The sequence below is a fragment of the Sorghum bicolor genome, chromosome 4 (assembly GCF_000003195.3).
Source record: "Sorghum bicolor cultivar BTx623 chromosome 4, Sorghum_bicolor_NCBIv3, whole genome shotgun sequence".
Classification (NCBI taxonomy): domain Eukaryota; kingdom Viridiplantae; phylum Streptophyta; class Magnoliopsida; order Poales; family Poaceae; genus Sorghum; species Sorghum bicolor.
Window position 1 is genome coordinate 64,554,213 of NC_012873.2, and position 15,280 is coordinate 64,569,492.

General features: G+C 38.1%; 2 protein-coding genes across 2 annotated transcripts; both read right to left on the reverse strand.

Annotated features, from left to right (window-relative positions):
• Positions 1,713-11,260, reverse strand: LOC8078914 (DNA repair and recombination protein RAD54). The gene is made up of 21 exons (XM_021458526.1): positions 10,751-11,260; positions 9,145-9,522; positions 8,827-8,913; positions 8,431-8,671; positions 8,192-8,317; positions 8,035-8,091; positions 7,840-7,926; positions 7,525-7,620; positions 7,330-7,380; positions 7,108-7,182; positions 6,925-7,011; positions 6,440-6,531; positions 6,236-6,368; positions 5,125-5,244; positions 4,936-5,049; positions 4,752-4,835; positions 4,554-4,628; positions 4,416-4,474; positions 3,271-3,457; positions 3,014-3,112; positions 1,713-2,271 (listed from the first exon to the last, which is right to left on the reverse strand). The coding sequence occupies exons 1-21, from the start codon at positions 11,074-11,076 to the stop codon at positions 1,933-1,935; spliced, it is 2,913 nt and encodes a 970-aa protein (XP_021314201.1). The 5' UTR covers positions 11,077-11,260; the 3' UTR covers positions 1,713-1,932.
• Positions 12,093-12,839, reverse strand: LOC8078915 (probable calcium-binding protein CML17). Its single transcript, XM_002454552.2, has one exon. It carries the CDS (start codon positions 12,718-12,720, stop codon positions 12,424-12,426), a length of 297 nt encoding a protein of 98 aa, XP_002454597.2. The 5' UTR covers positions 12,721-12,839; the 3' UTR covers positions 12,093-12,423.

Below are 15,280 nucleotides of genomic sequence, written 5' to 3' on the forward strand. Positions count from 1 at the left end.
AGATCTCAGGGAGAAAAGAAACAAACACCAGCAATCAATACCATCCCAGGGACAGAACAGATCTCAACGACACCCTCCATCCAGAAAGAGTTCGATCATATCAATCACTAAGTTTGATAAAAAAAAAACTAATATTTATGGTTTTAATAAATATTTTGTTAGATTAATTATGGAACATATTTTCATAGTAAACATGTTGGAGACATAGATGCCAATACTATTTTCTATAAACTTAGCCATACTTTTTTTTTAAAAAAAAAAAGTAGTTAGTCCAAACCTACTCCCTGGGCATGCAGAAATATTACAATTTTCATGGAAATTAATTAACACTCATCCCTGAATCTCACGCTAAGAATTAACAGATTCGTAATCGCCAGGACTACTTGACGTGACTATGCCAAAGGGTCAAGGGGATGCGTAGAACAGTGCAGATTTCAAGCTTTTAGGCTAACTGAAAAGTGTGGTTGTCACCCACATGGAAAGACTTGAATAAAGGACAGCTGGAGATGAAAGCAGATCATCCAAGTGGCTGGTTTAGTTGTTTGTCGGAACGGCATGCTTAAATCTACCAGTTGGTCTCCTGTCCATAGTGCAGATCTCACTCTTTTTTCTGAACCTTTATTTGCGAACACGCTACACGCCGATCGCCGACTAACTTTTGGACAGGAGAGCTGAAGAGGTACAATCAGCAAGGCCATGTGCAGAAGTATGTAGTACTGTACTACTCTACTGTACGTAACATAATCATGAAAATAAACTTATCAAACATACACTTATAATGCATGCAGCATGAAAAGTAAAATATCTTTGTTATGGAGCGTCGTAGATGATTGAGGAAAATAACGGGGTGTCAATTCACTCCTTTGTGGGCTTAAAAATATTCACTCATTTGTGTACGGAGAATAAACATCACACCGAAAGTCCAAAATATGGTCTATGAAAGATAATTTTAAATATCCCACTAAATTTATAACTAAATTAATCACCTCTATAATTTAAAATAGCCCTCTATTTGTATCCAAATTACCCATCTATGTCATGACAAAAAAATAATAATTTGAAATAACTCTATAAATTTGCACCAAAAAATTATCCACTTCTACTATGAAAGACTATAAAATAACCGTTAAATTTACATCTAAATACACACCTATGTCATTACAAAATAAAATTAAAAGTAACACATGTAATTAATATCTAAATTATCCACCTACACGGTTACAGTCGAAAAAAAATTAAAACACCCCTCAAAATATACATATAAATATTAATATAAACTATTTTGCAAATAATTCAGCATCCATAAAATTCATTGTACATATTTCTAAATTACATAATTCTAGCTATAAAATTATAAAATTATAATTTAGGGTACATGAATTATTTTAATATAATAGTTAGGACGAATTATAATTCATGGTGCATGAATTAAAATTCATTAGGATGAATTTTTATTTTAATATAATAGTTATCAAGTGTGGAAAAATGTTTCCACAAGCCATGAAACTAACTATTCTCTTTAAGTTATATTAGTACTCCATGACAACAAATTTTGTAAGATGTTATTTTAAATAGGTGTATACATTTTGACTAAAAGATTATTTCATAATTAACATTGATAATTTAATTTTAAGTGGTCTATGTTTTATAAAACTATGCTACTATACTTATACTTCTTCAATATAGCAAATATCTTGAGTGCCCCAAGTCCAAACTAAAATGATTGTTTATCCATTGTAGTCCATTCCAAATTGTAAATCGTTTTTGCTTTTCATGTACATACCTTACTAGGACCTAAATTCTTTTTTATAAAAGGAACATGTAGAAACCTGAATAAAAGATGCGATAGGCACCGTAGAAAGCTATGACACTATATATACAACAGATAGCACATCAACAGATGACACTATATACGTAGTTTTGAATTGACACTCAAACAAAATCATCATCAGATATATCAGAAGCAACATGAAGCTTTTTACTTTGAGGTTGATCCAAAGAGGGGCTGGTTTTCTTCAATCCTTGCAAGCAATTTGGTGATGTTCTGGATTTGGTTGAACATTTCAAAGACGAATTCTTTAAATTAAATCCCATCAACTTCAAATTCTTGCCATTTAAGGATTGCCTTCCAGGTTTGCTAGGAGAATTGGTTTTCTGCACTCCTTTTTCTCCGGTGGCTGCTATTCCATTTTGTTGATGAGCTGCTGATCGCACCATAGATTCAACTGGAACAAGTTTTCCATCAACCTGATTGGTGAAAACAAAAGAAACCTGCAAGATGCACATGTGCTTTGTTACCAGTTGTAGTCGTCTCCTAAAAACTAAGTTTAAACTAAACTCTGCGGCACAGATGCGATAGATGTTTGTAATGCAAAAGTTTGTTCTCAAATACAGACTAAAGATGCTAGCTGTTTAAAGGCCAGCTTCTCAACCATTCTATTTATTTCAACTAATTTTACCATCTAAATCTAATTAAGCAATGTACAAACAAATAAGGATCCAGAGAAAAGGATACTAGGTCTGAGACGTACGATCCTAAAATAAGTACTCCCTCCATTCCAAATTATAAGTCGTTTTGGCTTTTCTAAGAGCAACTCCAACAGCTTTGCTATTGGAGGCCTTTTAGAACTTCTATAGTAGAAAAATATGCTCCAACAGATGTGCTATTTGGTTTTGTAAAATAGAAAGTTTGTTATTCCTTGATTTTCGCTGGCCATATATAGCCAACCACTGACACTAGCTATCTGATAGCAAGGCTGTTGTGAACCTATTCTTTTTTAAGAAGTTATCTATTTTACAAAATGGCTAAACATTAGAATTTGACTACTAAGTTTAGCCAAGCTCTTGGAGATGCTCTAAGTGTGAGTGTGACTATGCACCTGGACATGGGTCATGTCTAGATACATAGCAAATTATATGTACATACTACATAGAAATGCCAAAACGAATTGTAGTTTGGAATGGAGTAAGATTTATGAACCAAACCGATGCACGGAGGGTCTTAGGTTGTCACCTCTTCGCCAGCAGAACACTGCAGTATAGTATCAGGTACAGTTGATGGATCACAGTGATGTCCCCAACTTCCTAGGTCTTCTTCAGTAGGTCTTCCAATCTGACAAGGGTGGGCATAGAAAGTTAAATGAATTCTCTTGAGGTTTAAAGCTGCAGAAATGGCTTGTTGTCCAGTCTTCCCCGATGGGTCAAGTTAAACAAAAACTACTGGCTACTGCAGAGTTAGGCAACATATAAATTGGGTGCCATCAAAATTACCTGGTGATGTGCGCTATTCATTTTCTGCAAACATCCAGATATCTCTCCAAACCTACCAATATCAGCATAATCTTGCACTCTTGGCATCGAAGCCTTATGATCAGTGGCTGCAAAACCAGTACCATCCAAAACTGAATTTCCATCCTTGTCGCAGCGGCTACACTTCAAATTTTCATGTATTTCAGACCTGTGCAAATGAAGGTAAGCAACAACATGATACATGGTATTAAACTATTAATCAAGGTACAAGATACTTCATTTAGATGACAATTTGACAAATTCGTCTCTTCTTTGTGTGGCACATATGTATCAGTTTTTTCTGTCTTTGTTAAACACTTTCTTCTTGTATTAAGATACTTGCATGTTCACGAAAAATATGGAAAAATTCTAATGACACAGTATTCTGGCCAAGCTCGAGAAATGCATAGGAGTCTAGTTAGTCTAATAGCAAGTTAGCAATTGTTGTTATTCTTGAAGCTGAAATACTAAATACTATCCATGGTTTGCCGAAAACAAATGATAATGATCTAATTTCTCCAAATAATTTATCAATTAGCTATAATTTCTGATTTACACAATACAATCATGTAGAGTCTTCTTGAATCTCGGCTCCTCACAACTGAATGTGAACATGAAAGCAATGGTAACTGTTAGGCATACTTTGTATTGTGGATGGGCTTAGGCCGAGGCACAAAGGGTAGAGGCCCATAGCCCGGGTGCCCTTGATTGTGTTGAGATAGGCTTGGATGACCAGGATCGGTTCCACTTCTATAAACCCTAATCCGTGGTCATCCTCTCTATATATGATATGCATGTATCATGTGCTCTCATAATCATCTACTAATTCCATAAACCAAACTCGCTTACAGTAATTACACCAACTTCATTAAACCGCAGCTGACAGACATTGTTTGCTAAGCGGATCAACAAGTTCAGCATCATTTGCTGAAAATGATTGACCAAATTAGATAGCTAATGTTTTGTAAACTAAGCTCCACATCTACCCAACCTGTGAGGTCCAATTGTACTAACCATCAGCTGGTTCCAGTTGTTTCTTTTTTAACTCATTTGTTGTTGTCTGTCTTTCCCTACTAGTAACAAGATGAAGAAAGAATGAGCCACATGTTCAGAGGAACAAATTTAACCTGACATGTTCATGAAAAGTAAAAAGATCACGCAGATCTTCTGTTGAAAGAGAACTCCCCTGTAAAAATATGATGACAAATCAATATATTTGGCAAACATTTTGAACAGAAAGTAAAAGGACACTCCAATAATTGAACCTGCATTTTATTGTCCGCTTGCTCCTGCTGAATAACTTTTTGGAGGCCTTCTTTCGACATTTGACGCTGATATACCTTTAGAAGGATGTAGCACATAAAGTTACAGTCCAAGAAAGCTAGAAATTATCATCCATTCACTAAAAACAAAAAGGGATAAGAAAATATATAACCAAAAATACAAGTTTCAGGGTTGGCAACCTTCTCCTCGATGGTTCCTGTGCTTAAGAACCTATAAATGTAGACTCTCTTTTTCTGTCCATCTCTCCATACTCTAGCAGCAGCCTTTCAAGATGGTAATAGATCACAAAAGAGCAGGTTAGACAAGGAGCATAGTTACAAGAACGTTGAGAAGGTGATGAACATGAGATGCAGAGAAATTAACCTGCTTATCATTGGCAGGGTTCCAATCAGGGTCAAAGAGAACCAAACGATTTCCACCTACCAGATTAAGCCCACAGCCACCTGCCTTGCTACTAAGTAGAAAGACAAACTCATCCTGTCAAATACAATAATTTCAGATATAACAGTATGTTGTAACAGTTATTCAGGATACAGGGCAGATTTTATGTACCCTAGATAGATCATTGAATTGGTTCACCAGCTTCTGCCTTTTATTGATGGATGTTGCTCCATCAAGTCTAACATATGGGTATCTTCTTTCCCGGCATAATTGAACAAACAGATCTAATGTCTGAATTTAAAAAAGAACAAATTGGCAACAATTAGTCATTCCAAACTTTGAGGGTCTCCAAAAGCAATTAATCACATTTAGTTTTCTTTGTGAACAGAGACGAGATCAGAATTATCAGATTTGCAATTTTAAAATATGCATGTTTTAATTTGATGACAAGCATGCACAGCCTAGATAGGAAAAGCTAAGCATAAATGAGGACGTGTGTACAAACAATCACATTGGATTTCTCACTTTTGGCGGTTATAGAAAGAAACCAAACATATGCCCTAAAATAGAGACTGAGGCAAATATATTGTGCCATTTATCCTTCAAGGCACAATACAGTGTTCTGGCCTTAGCTCATGCTAATAAGCAGGCATGCCCAACCTGTATCCCGTTATACCAATTAACAGAATTATCGGATGGACCAGCAGGTTATGGACTTTGGGATTGCTCGTACATTTGAAGCTTTTCTAATTTTGTCCATGCAGGGCCTGTTTGGATGACCCTGCCCAGGCAGCTGCGGCCTGCACATCCAACCCCAGGTGTCCAAAATGAAACACCTGGGAACGCTGCCTGGACCAGGAAGTTGTCAAAGCAAACAGGCCCTAAGTACATCATCTAATCATAAACAAAATACTAGCAAACATAAAGACAGTGAAGATTTTTAGTATTAACAATGCCTTACGACATTCCCATTTTCTCTCACAAGTAATTGATGCTTTCACAGTTTCACTTGAAGAATCTCAGTTGCCCTTTTGGTTTGAGTAGCTAGTAAGAGCTATAGAAGAGTGGAGCATAAGAAATATTCTAGGTAAAACTATGTTGATTTACATTCAGTATTTCTCTATTTCTGAAAGGAAAAAATACAAACACCAGTTACTCAGTCAGTTGTATAGTAACATTCAGTGTACAAATTTGTTTTTCTCCAAGGCCTTTAAGATAAGAAAAAATTTGCACATCAACTATACCGACATCATATCAAAATATTCTATTATAAATACCTGACCTGAGTATAGTTTGATACAAGAACAATACGATCATCGGTTTTCTGACGGAGGTGTCCAAGTAATCTCGCCAATACATGCATTTTTCCAGATAGCTCTACCCACATTCCTCCTCCGCCAGTCCATGATCCAGATCTTTGCATTAATAAACAGTAGTTGTGAGTTGGTTCAGCAAAATGAAAGGTAGAGAGAGAGGTGTTAAGTACCTTCCTGAAAAAAGTTCGGGCGGAAAAAAGCGCAGACAGTCATCAAAACCAGAGCCACCTGAATTGTTACTTTTTATGGTGTCATAGATCAGCTGCAATATGAAGATAGCCAAATGACAAATACATAATGGATTTCGCTTATAACCAAAAAAAATCAAACTATAAATTCATGATCACTAGAAATAGTAATATAAGCACTTTGCCCAGAAATTCATTGTAACTCGTTTCGTGGAGTTTTATTCCTATCACTTGTACAGTGCACACTTTCATGGGGAAAAAAACTATACAGCATCAAGAGGCTAGAATTCTGGGAATTTCAGAACAGAATAGTTAATAATCAGAAGAAGTTTACATTGTCCTTGCCTAATCCTACTGTTTGAAAAGGTACATAGTAGAAACTACAAACTATTCTGGGGAAGCATACTCTTTAAGACACTTCAGCTGAAGGATAAATGTATCTCGAGTGGAAATATTAAATTATTTACCTTTGGATGATTGCATAATTTCTTAAGAGCAGTAATATATGCTAGAATTTTGGATTGCTTTGCTTCTTCAGATATCAAACGTTTAACCTGAAAGGATCAATAATAGGTTGTTGCAGGAAAAAAAATCTAACTGTGTAACTTTTGTCTAATAAAAATTGTTTGAATCCAAAGCAATGTCCTCACATTTTTGGAATGTATGAAGTGGTTGTACAGTGTTGTCTGCAGAGGAGTCAACTTGCAGCACACGACTTCAACAATCTGTGCAATAGCAATGTTTTTAAGCAAGGCGGGGTAGGCAAAATATTCTTCAGAAATTATAAGGAAAATCCTTTTTAACAAAATAAACAGGGCATGATACAATTTTGTTTTCAATCAAAAGCATGGTGAGCATACAGATAAGCATACCTTTGGAGGCAAGTGATTGGATAACAGGGCATTTGTTCGTCTCAAGATAAACTGAATATCATAGAGAAACCATCACGATCAAATTAGTCTCCAGCTAGCACAAAAAAGGATAAAAATATAACAAATACCTTTAATGGAGTAAATAGCATAGCATGCCAATAGTACTGGCAAACTTCTTCAGCAGGAAAGACTTGCCTGATTTACTTTTGCACTAAGCTCTGCAGATCTCTCAGATCCCAATTTTTTTTCTTCTGTACTTGCAGTGGGTTCTCTCCCACAGATGATTGGTGCCTTCATTTAAGGATAGATGGTACCACCGTACCAGGGTAAAAAGAGAGAAGTGACTATAGGCCCATAAATAAAAGTACTGAACAACAATTCTGATCATGTTTTCCAAGTTCCCCTAAAATACCTCTAAGCATACATGAAAAGTACTGATTGTCTTTGAATGAACAGTTGTAACTTGTAATTTGGCAGTACAGCCTGATTCATGTCAAGCTCCATACTTACTTCATAATAACGACGAAAATATGAAGCGTCCCCCAGAACCCCTGGATTTGTGAAATTCACCATTGAGAAGAATTCTTCCAAATCATTCTGCAGAACCAGAAAACATTGAGTACGGCAAGTTTCAAGTCAATTGTTCCAGGATAGGCATGTAATTGCTTTTTCATGGTAGGTAGGGGTGGGGATACCAAAAAGTACCTGCATAGGGGTACCGGACAAGAGGATGCGCCGTGTACAAGGAAGGGCAGCCAAAGCCTACACATTATGCATTTTATTGCTTTCAGCAGAACAAATTCAGAGAAACCCCAAGTGTAGATGAATAGCATGTGTAAATGGCATCAGTAAACTGACGGACCTTATTTGTCAGTGTCTGATCATTTTTCAGCCTGTGAGCCTCATCACATATGAGAAGGTCACAGCTTCCCGGTCTTTCAAATTTTGAAGAATGCATGCGGAAAGTTTCATAAGATATGATAAGTACCTGAAGATGATTCAAACATGACATATATTTTGAGCAGAAATTGCCATTAACTTGCAGCTACGTTTTCATTAGTATAGAGTATATTAAAAAATAATGAGTAAGCAAAAGAAAACCTGAAGACGGCTCAAGGGTTTTAAGAAACTTTCTATTCCAGAAAGAACATCAGCACGTGTGCTTTCACAGAGGGCCAGCAGCTGCACTCTGCCTTTCAACCACTTAATTATCTCAGATTCCCAGTTGCTAACTAAGCTTGTGGGGGTTACAATGACAGCCCTTTTAACCATTGGCTTATCATCGAAGCCTTGACAAAGAAGGGTATATAGTAAAGTTATTGACTGTAAAGTCTTCCCCAATCTGGACATGTACAAAAAGGGTTTACAAGTTAGAAGTAGCTTTATAACACAGCGAATCAGTAATCAAATGAAGGTCAAAGAAAACAAGTAGTATTACGCATTACATGAAAGTATAATAACAGGAAAACAGAGGGAAGGATTTGGTCAGCTTATTACCCCATATCATCAGCTAAAATGCAACCAGAAATACCATCAGCACTCAATGACCCAGAGACACAATCAAACATAAACTGAACTCCTTCCCTGCATTATAGAACATAAACATGTAAAAAGATGCATGCTAATTATAACTATTCCCTTCGTTTATAAAAATATGACACAAAGGATAAGCTACTTAGTAGTTTAAAAATGAATTAATTAGCTTTTCCTAAATGACAAAAAGGAGGGTGTATCATATAACTACTTTTACAACAGAGAACAAACCAAGTGTGTAAGAATACTCAAAGTGAAAACAACAACATAAGAGCATAATACCTTTGGTGGGGTCGGAGGTAACGCACAAGCAAGTGGTCAACTTCTATAGAAGCAGAATTGCAATTTTCCTTCTCACATTCATCGCGTTGCCACAAAATCAATGGCTCAATACCAGGTGGAAGAGGTTCCTCCTTTTCTGATGAACTATCACTAGCAACAACAGGCGACTGCGGAAGATGATGCATAACTGCAAATGTCTGTGTTGAACCCCACGGGACAAATCTTTTACGAGCTGAAAGGCGCCGAGCAAGCTGCTCATTATTGTCACTATATCCATTTTGGCATGGAGGTTTGAATGGCTTACGAGCTATTGCTGCTGCATCAGAAACTGAAAGAATACGTGGAATGAGTGGCTGCCTCCTTACAACCAGATTACCCCTGACAGAAACCAGAGAAAATACAAGTGAAGTCAAAGAAGATGATGTTGATGCGAAGTCAGATTAGCTGTCAATTGTTTATTTCCTGAGCAAATTGCACTACCGACTTAAACCACAAACTTCTCAGTCAGACCTCATGCATCATTGCCACCCCACCCGTCAAACAATCTAATAATATAATAATGAATAATGAAAGTAATAAATGGCCTATGGTATAGTACAATTATACGAACATGCAGTCAGTAACTTAAGTTAACATTTTGTCTCATATTTCTTTCATGTTGACAATTGTCTCATAACATTGCAGAAACTCTTGGGGTTACATGCTATCTGTATCGAGCCCTTATTCATAATATTTCTGGAAATGTTAGATAACTTGTCACACTTGTTTGACATTCTTATTATCATAAAACACATCATTTATAGTAATTAGTAAACAAAATGCCTTCAGTTAGACAGGGCTTAAACCGATTAATTGGCATTCAAGGCTTCGGACACTGGATATTTTAGAACAGATTCCTTCAGGAATTGAAGCCATCAAGGCCTTGTTTACTTCCAAAAAATTTTGCAAAATAGGAATAGTAGCACTTTCGTTTGTATTTGACAAATATTGTCCAATTATGGACTAACTAGGCTCAAAAGATTCGTCTCGTCAATTCCGTCCAAACTGTGCAATTAGTTTTTATTTTCATCTATATTTAATACTCCATGCATACGTCTAAAGATTCGATGTGACGGAGAATCTTAAAAATTTTGCAAAATTTTTAGGGAACTAAACAAGGCCCAAATACTTGACGAAATAATCAATCCTCAACAGGATCAAGCCATGTAACATTATTAGGCTTCCATGGGAATGAGGATTTCAAAATCCTAGTCTATCTCAGTCTAAACAAGACAGTGGATGGGGGTTTGTGAGTTTGTCTTTGGTCTGTGTCATGGAACTATTATAATGACCTGTAAACATGATCCAAAGCACCCAAATGCAAATGACATGATTCAGACAGTTCCAGAGAGGTGTGGACTTATTCTATCACACTCTGAAATGAAGGATACAGAATGTTGAATGTTCAACAGACACACATAAGGCTATCCTTCAATGTTCAAAAGTCATATCCATTCATCAAAACTCTCCCTAGCATAACCAATCAGTACAACAACAGCTCACGAGCACATAAGTCGAAGACGAGATCCACTAGTCTAGAGGCTGATGTGACGGCGCCAGAGCGTACCTGACAAGAGCATCGACGTTCTGCGATTTCCTCTCCTTATCGGGAGCGGCCACGCCGCGACGCAGGCCCCGAAGTGGCCGCCCGCCGTGGCCATCGTGGTCGTCCCCGTCCCCGTCCCCGCCCTCGCCGCAGTCGCTGCTGCCTGCTTCCTCCGCTTCGTCCCCGCCGCCCGCGTCACTGCTTTCCCCCACGTATTCGTCGTCGTCGTCCGCCTCGGCCCCGCGGTTTGCCTCCGACTCTGACTCCTCCAGGTCGGATGAGACTGCAACGATCTCGTCCTCGTCGCCATCGCTGCCGCGGCGGTTGTACTGGCTCCTCGAGGGCATCGCTGCCGCGGATGGTGAATAAGCGGAATGGGGATGAATGGAGCTGGCTCTGGATGCTTCGATTGCTGCTTCGGCTTTGGGGATTAGCGAGTGGAGAAGCGGATTCGATTGGAGTTGAATGAATTTTGGGGAAGGCACTGCGAAAATTTTGGCGGTACGAAGGGAAAGCGTACAGGAGAATATGCGGGAAATGAAAAAAGAAAAAGAAAAACAGAGGTAAATGGGCCAAGCTAGGTGGCTAGGGTCCCGACGGATTTAGCCCATCGATATCTGGATAGCGCGTAACAACGGATGACTTGGTTAATTGGGCCACCTGTTGCAATCGAAAATGGTTAGGCCCTCCTAAGAGTAATTTCCGCACCGAATACTTCCTCCAATAAATCAATTCCTAGAATCCATATTAATAAAAAAAACGGGTTTTCTCTCTCTCCAAGGAATTTAGGGGTGGTTCTCTCATTTCTGAGAAAGAATAGGGAAATGAAATATGCTATAACTTGATTTTTGCAATCGAACTCTTTTAGAAAAAGATTATCACTTAATCTTGATTCGGTATAGATGCTCTGAGGTTTTTTTTTTTTGTTTTGACTTTGAGATGCTCTAAGGATTGACAAGGGATAACCGATCCAAGATTTTTCTATGTAACTAACTAGCAAATACTAGGTAAGGACTTGTTACATCCAACTTGCACAGGAAAGATATTATAAAACTGTCACGAGCACCCAAAAATTCAAAGACAAAACTTCCAAAGTCGAGAACAAGATATTACAATTATCGGTTAAAGATTTTTATTTTTTGAAAAAAGGATTTGTTTCTAACCTCTTATTACTAGGTCGTAATTTTGTTTAGATCTAACATGACGGACAGTTAACAGTTAAGATTCTGTGGTGAATTTTTTTTAGTTGAAGTAGAGGTTACCCTTTACATGAAAGTTGCATGTAATCCACATGTGCCTAAGTTAGAGATGTTCGATTACGTCGAAACTTTTCAATGTATAAAAATTCATAAAAGCGTTCCTGTATAAAAGAAAAAACGCAGTTTGTACATAGTGGAGTATATATATACGGAGTACTACCTATATGTACAAGCTAATTTATAGCACCATCTCTACTTCTCCAGCTTATTAAACATCCAAATCAACGACCATGAAAGTTTCATTCAGGAAATACTGCATCTGCAGAATGAACTGACGAACTCATCGAGAATGACTGCATACCAAACTTCGGCCCTGTTCTTTTCCATGGGGAGAAGGGACTAAAGAGTAAATTTTAGTCGCAATTAAATTAATCCCTTTTGAGAAGAACACTATGGACTAATAAGGACTAGTGACTAAAATGGAGTAGGCTAGCACTACTCCTCCAGGTCCAGCTGGCTCATCTTGAGGTGGAGGTGCTTGTGCGCGAACGCGTAGAGCCTGCCCATCTCGTCGCCGTCCACCGCGCCGTTGCGGTTGGCGTCGGCCGCGCGCACCGCCTCCCGCGCCTTCCACCACACGAACCACAGGTTGAGGCTGCGCAGCGCCTGCTCCAGCTCGTCCCGGCTGATCCGGCCGTCGCCGTCCGCGTCGAACTGGCTCAGCCACGCCCTGAACTCCTCCACCGTCGTCTCCCCCTCCGGCAGCGCGCGGTAGTACCGCATGAACGCCATTGTTACACACTACTGATCACTGCTCCTCGTCTGCCTAGCTGATACGGTACGGTGATGATATAGATATAGCTATCTATCCAGTATCCACGAGACAACCGTGTGGGCTATATAGCTGATAACAACGCCGCTATATATATTGTCTCCCGGGCGGTCAGCGTGGTTAGGCCGGGTCGATCGCCGGGAGGCTCCGGAGATTTGCAGTTCGGTTGCCGCACGTTTGGTGCGAGCGCGAGGGGCGTGGAATTCGTGTGCATTGTTAGGCAGAGAGGAGAACCAAGGTTGCTGATCCTCGGACACCGCTTGGCATTTTGACAGATGGTTAAGATTCGTTGCTTGAAACGAGAAGGCCGGCCGGCATCAGAATTCGTGGATAGGATGCGAGCGGGGACGAAGAATCGGATGCCTTCAACCTTTGCCGCGCACGCACTATTGATGCGGTGGACCAAGTACGTGGCCATGCACGTTGCTTGCCTAGCTAGTGACAAATTTGAACTCACATGGTCATGGAGCAATGAAGAATGGGAGCAACTGAGGAGTACGAACACTTCATCTATGTTGTCAGTCGTAGCCAAGTAGCCATGTTCTGTTCTAGAAGATGTGGCCCAGACGCGACGTTGCTCAAGGATTCGTAACCACCATCAGGCGCAAGGTTGCTTGTGATTTTGTGAGATGCAATCGCACATAGGCTTAGCCATTAGGTAAGAGTTGGTCAACAATTTCAGCAAAATCTTAGGTTGATTCTGCCTTATAGCAGAAGTAATCAGCTTCACAGCTTGTGGATTAATTAACCAAGATAAGAAGAAATAATGCCAGTATTGATTATTGAACTCCAAAGCTTGCCCATGTGGGGAGCAGTCTTCAAGGCCGAGCAAACCAATGCGCGTCCAGTTGATTTAGGTCTTGGTTAGATCCAAAAAGTTTTTTATTTTAACACTGTAGTACTTTCGTTTTTATTTGACAAACATTATCCAATCATAGAATAACTAGACTTAAAAGATTCGTCTCGCGATTTACAGACAAACTGTGCAATTAGTTTTTGATTTTATATATATTTGATGTTCTATGTATATGCCTCAATATTTGATATGACGGAGAATCTTAATTTTTTTTTTTTGTTTTTTGGGTGAACTAAACAAGGCACTATTATTACTATGTCCATTCAAGTCCGAAACCTACCTTCTTCGACTTGAATGAAACCAAATTTTTTTTACCAAACTGGTTACAGACTGAGTCTCTGGCCTTGTTTAGTTTCCAAATTTTTTTAAAATTTTCCATCACATACAATCTTTGCACACATGTATGGAGCATTAAATGTAGACAAAAATAAAAACTAATTGCACAGTTTGTCTGTAATTTGCGAGATGAATCTTTTGAGACTAGTTACTCTGTAATTATATAATAATTATCATATACAAACGAAAGTATTATAGTAGAAAAAACAAAAAAAATTGCGAAATCAACAAGGCTAACGAAATAATCAGGAGGGTAAAGATTTCATTTCTGCTGGGTTTCCCCATTTTCTAGTCAGATTCTGAATCATGCGGCTAACCATTGGCTATAGCATCAGCCATGTTGTTTTAAACACTTTTCGAAATACTCATAAACGCGTGCAGCGTCCTCTTTTTTTATCATCTTGCAGAGGTAAAAAGATAGTAGTATATGCTGCGACTGTGCATTGGAATGTGCATATATGCTAAAATGCTCAGTGCTTTTGTAACCAACCCCTTCATTGAATTAAGGAACTGCACCTGTATCAGATTTCCTTTCAAAAGGAACACGATAGCATTATTTTGCTTAGCATAAATATGAATCATAAGTCATTTTCGTTTATTTAGTTTATTCTATCTATCTATCTATCTATCTATTTCTCTGTTTTAAATTATAAGATATCGCTTTTTCTAGATATACTATATGTCTAGACTAGATACATAATAGAAGTAATGTATCTAAAAAATAAAACGTTTTCTAATTTAGAATGAAAGAACTATCTATAGTATATTATTATGTATCTAGATATATATTTAATAAAATGAGTTATAATTTGAAATGGGGAGAGAGTATCTTAGCATGACAGCTAATCTCTATAACTAATACTCAACTTGTAAAAAAATAAATGAGAACCAATTTAGATATTCACCTAAGAGCAACTCCAAGAGAGTTGATAAAAATGGATGAAAATTCAAGATTTAGCTAACATCTAAAATAGAAAATCATGCAAAAAATAAAAAATCTCCAACAGTCTTTCTAATACGGCAAATCATATGGCTAGTGGCAAATCATATGACTAGTAGGACATGCAAGCTATATTTACCATGCCAGAACTCCTGGATAAATGACTTGCTATTTTAGCAAACAAAATACAATAGCTGTTGGACTCTCTTTTCTCTCTCAAATAGCTAAATATAGAATACATAACATAGATAATTTTTTTTTAAGTTGCTCTAAGGCCCTAGCGGGATAGCTCCGTGGTCGGCTCTGTCCAACGTGGAAAGGGAATTATAGACTAGCTAGCGCCTAGCGAATCGTTAGGCGATTTCACGTCAGCTAAGGTCTTGTTAGT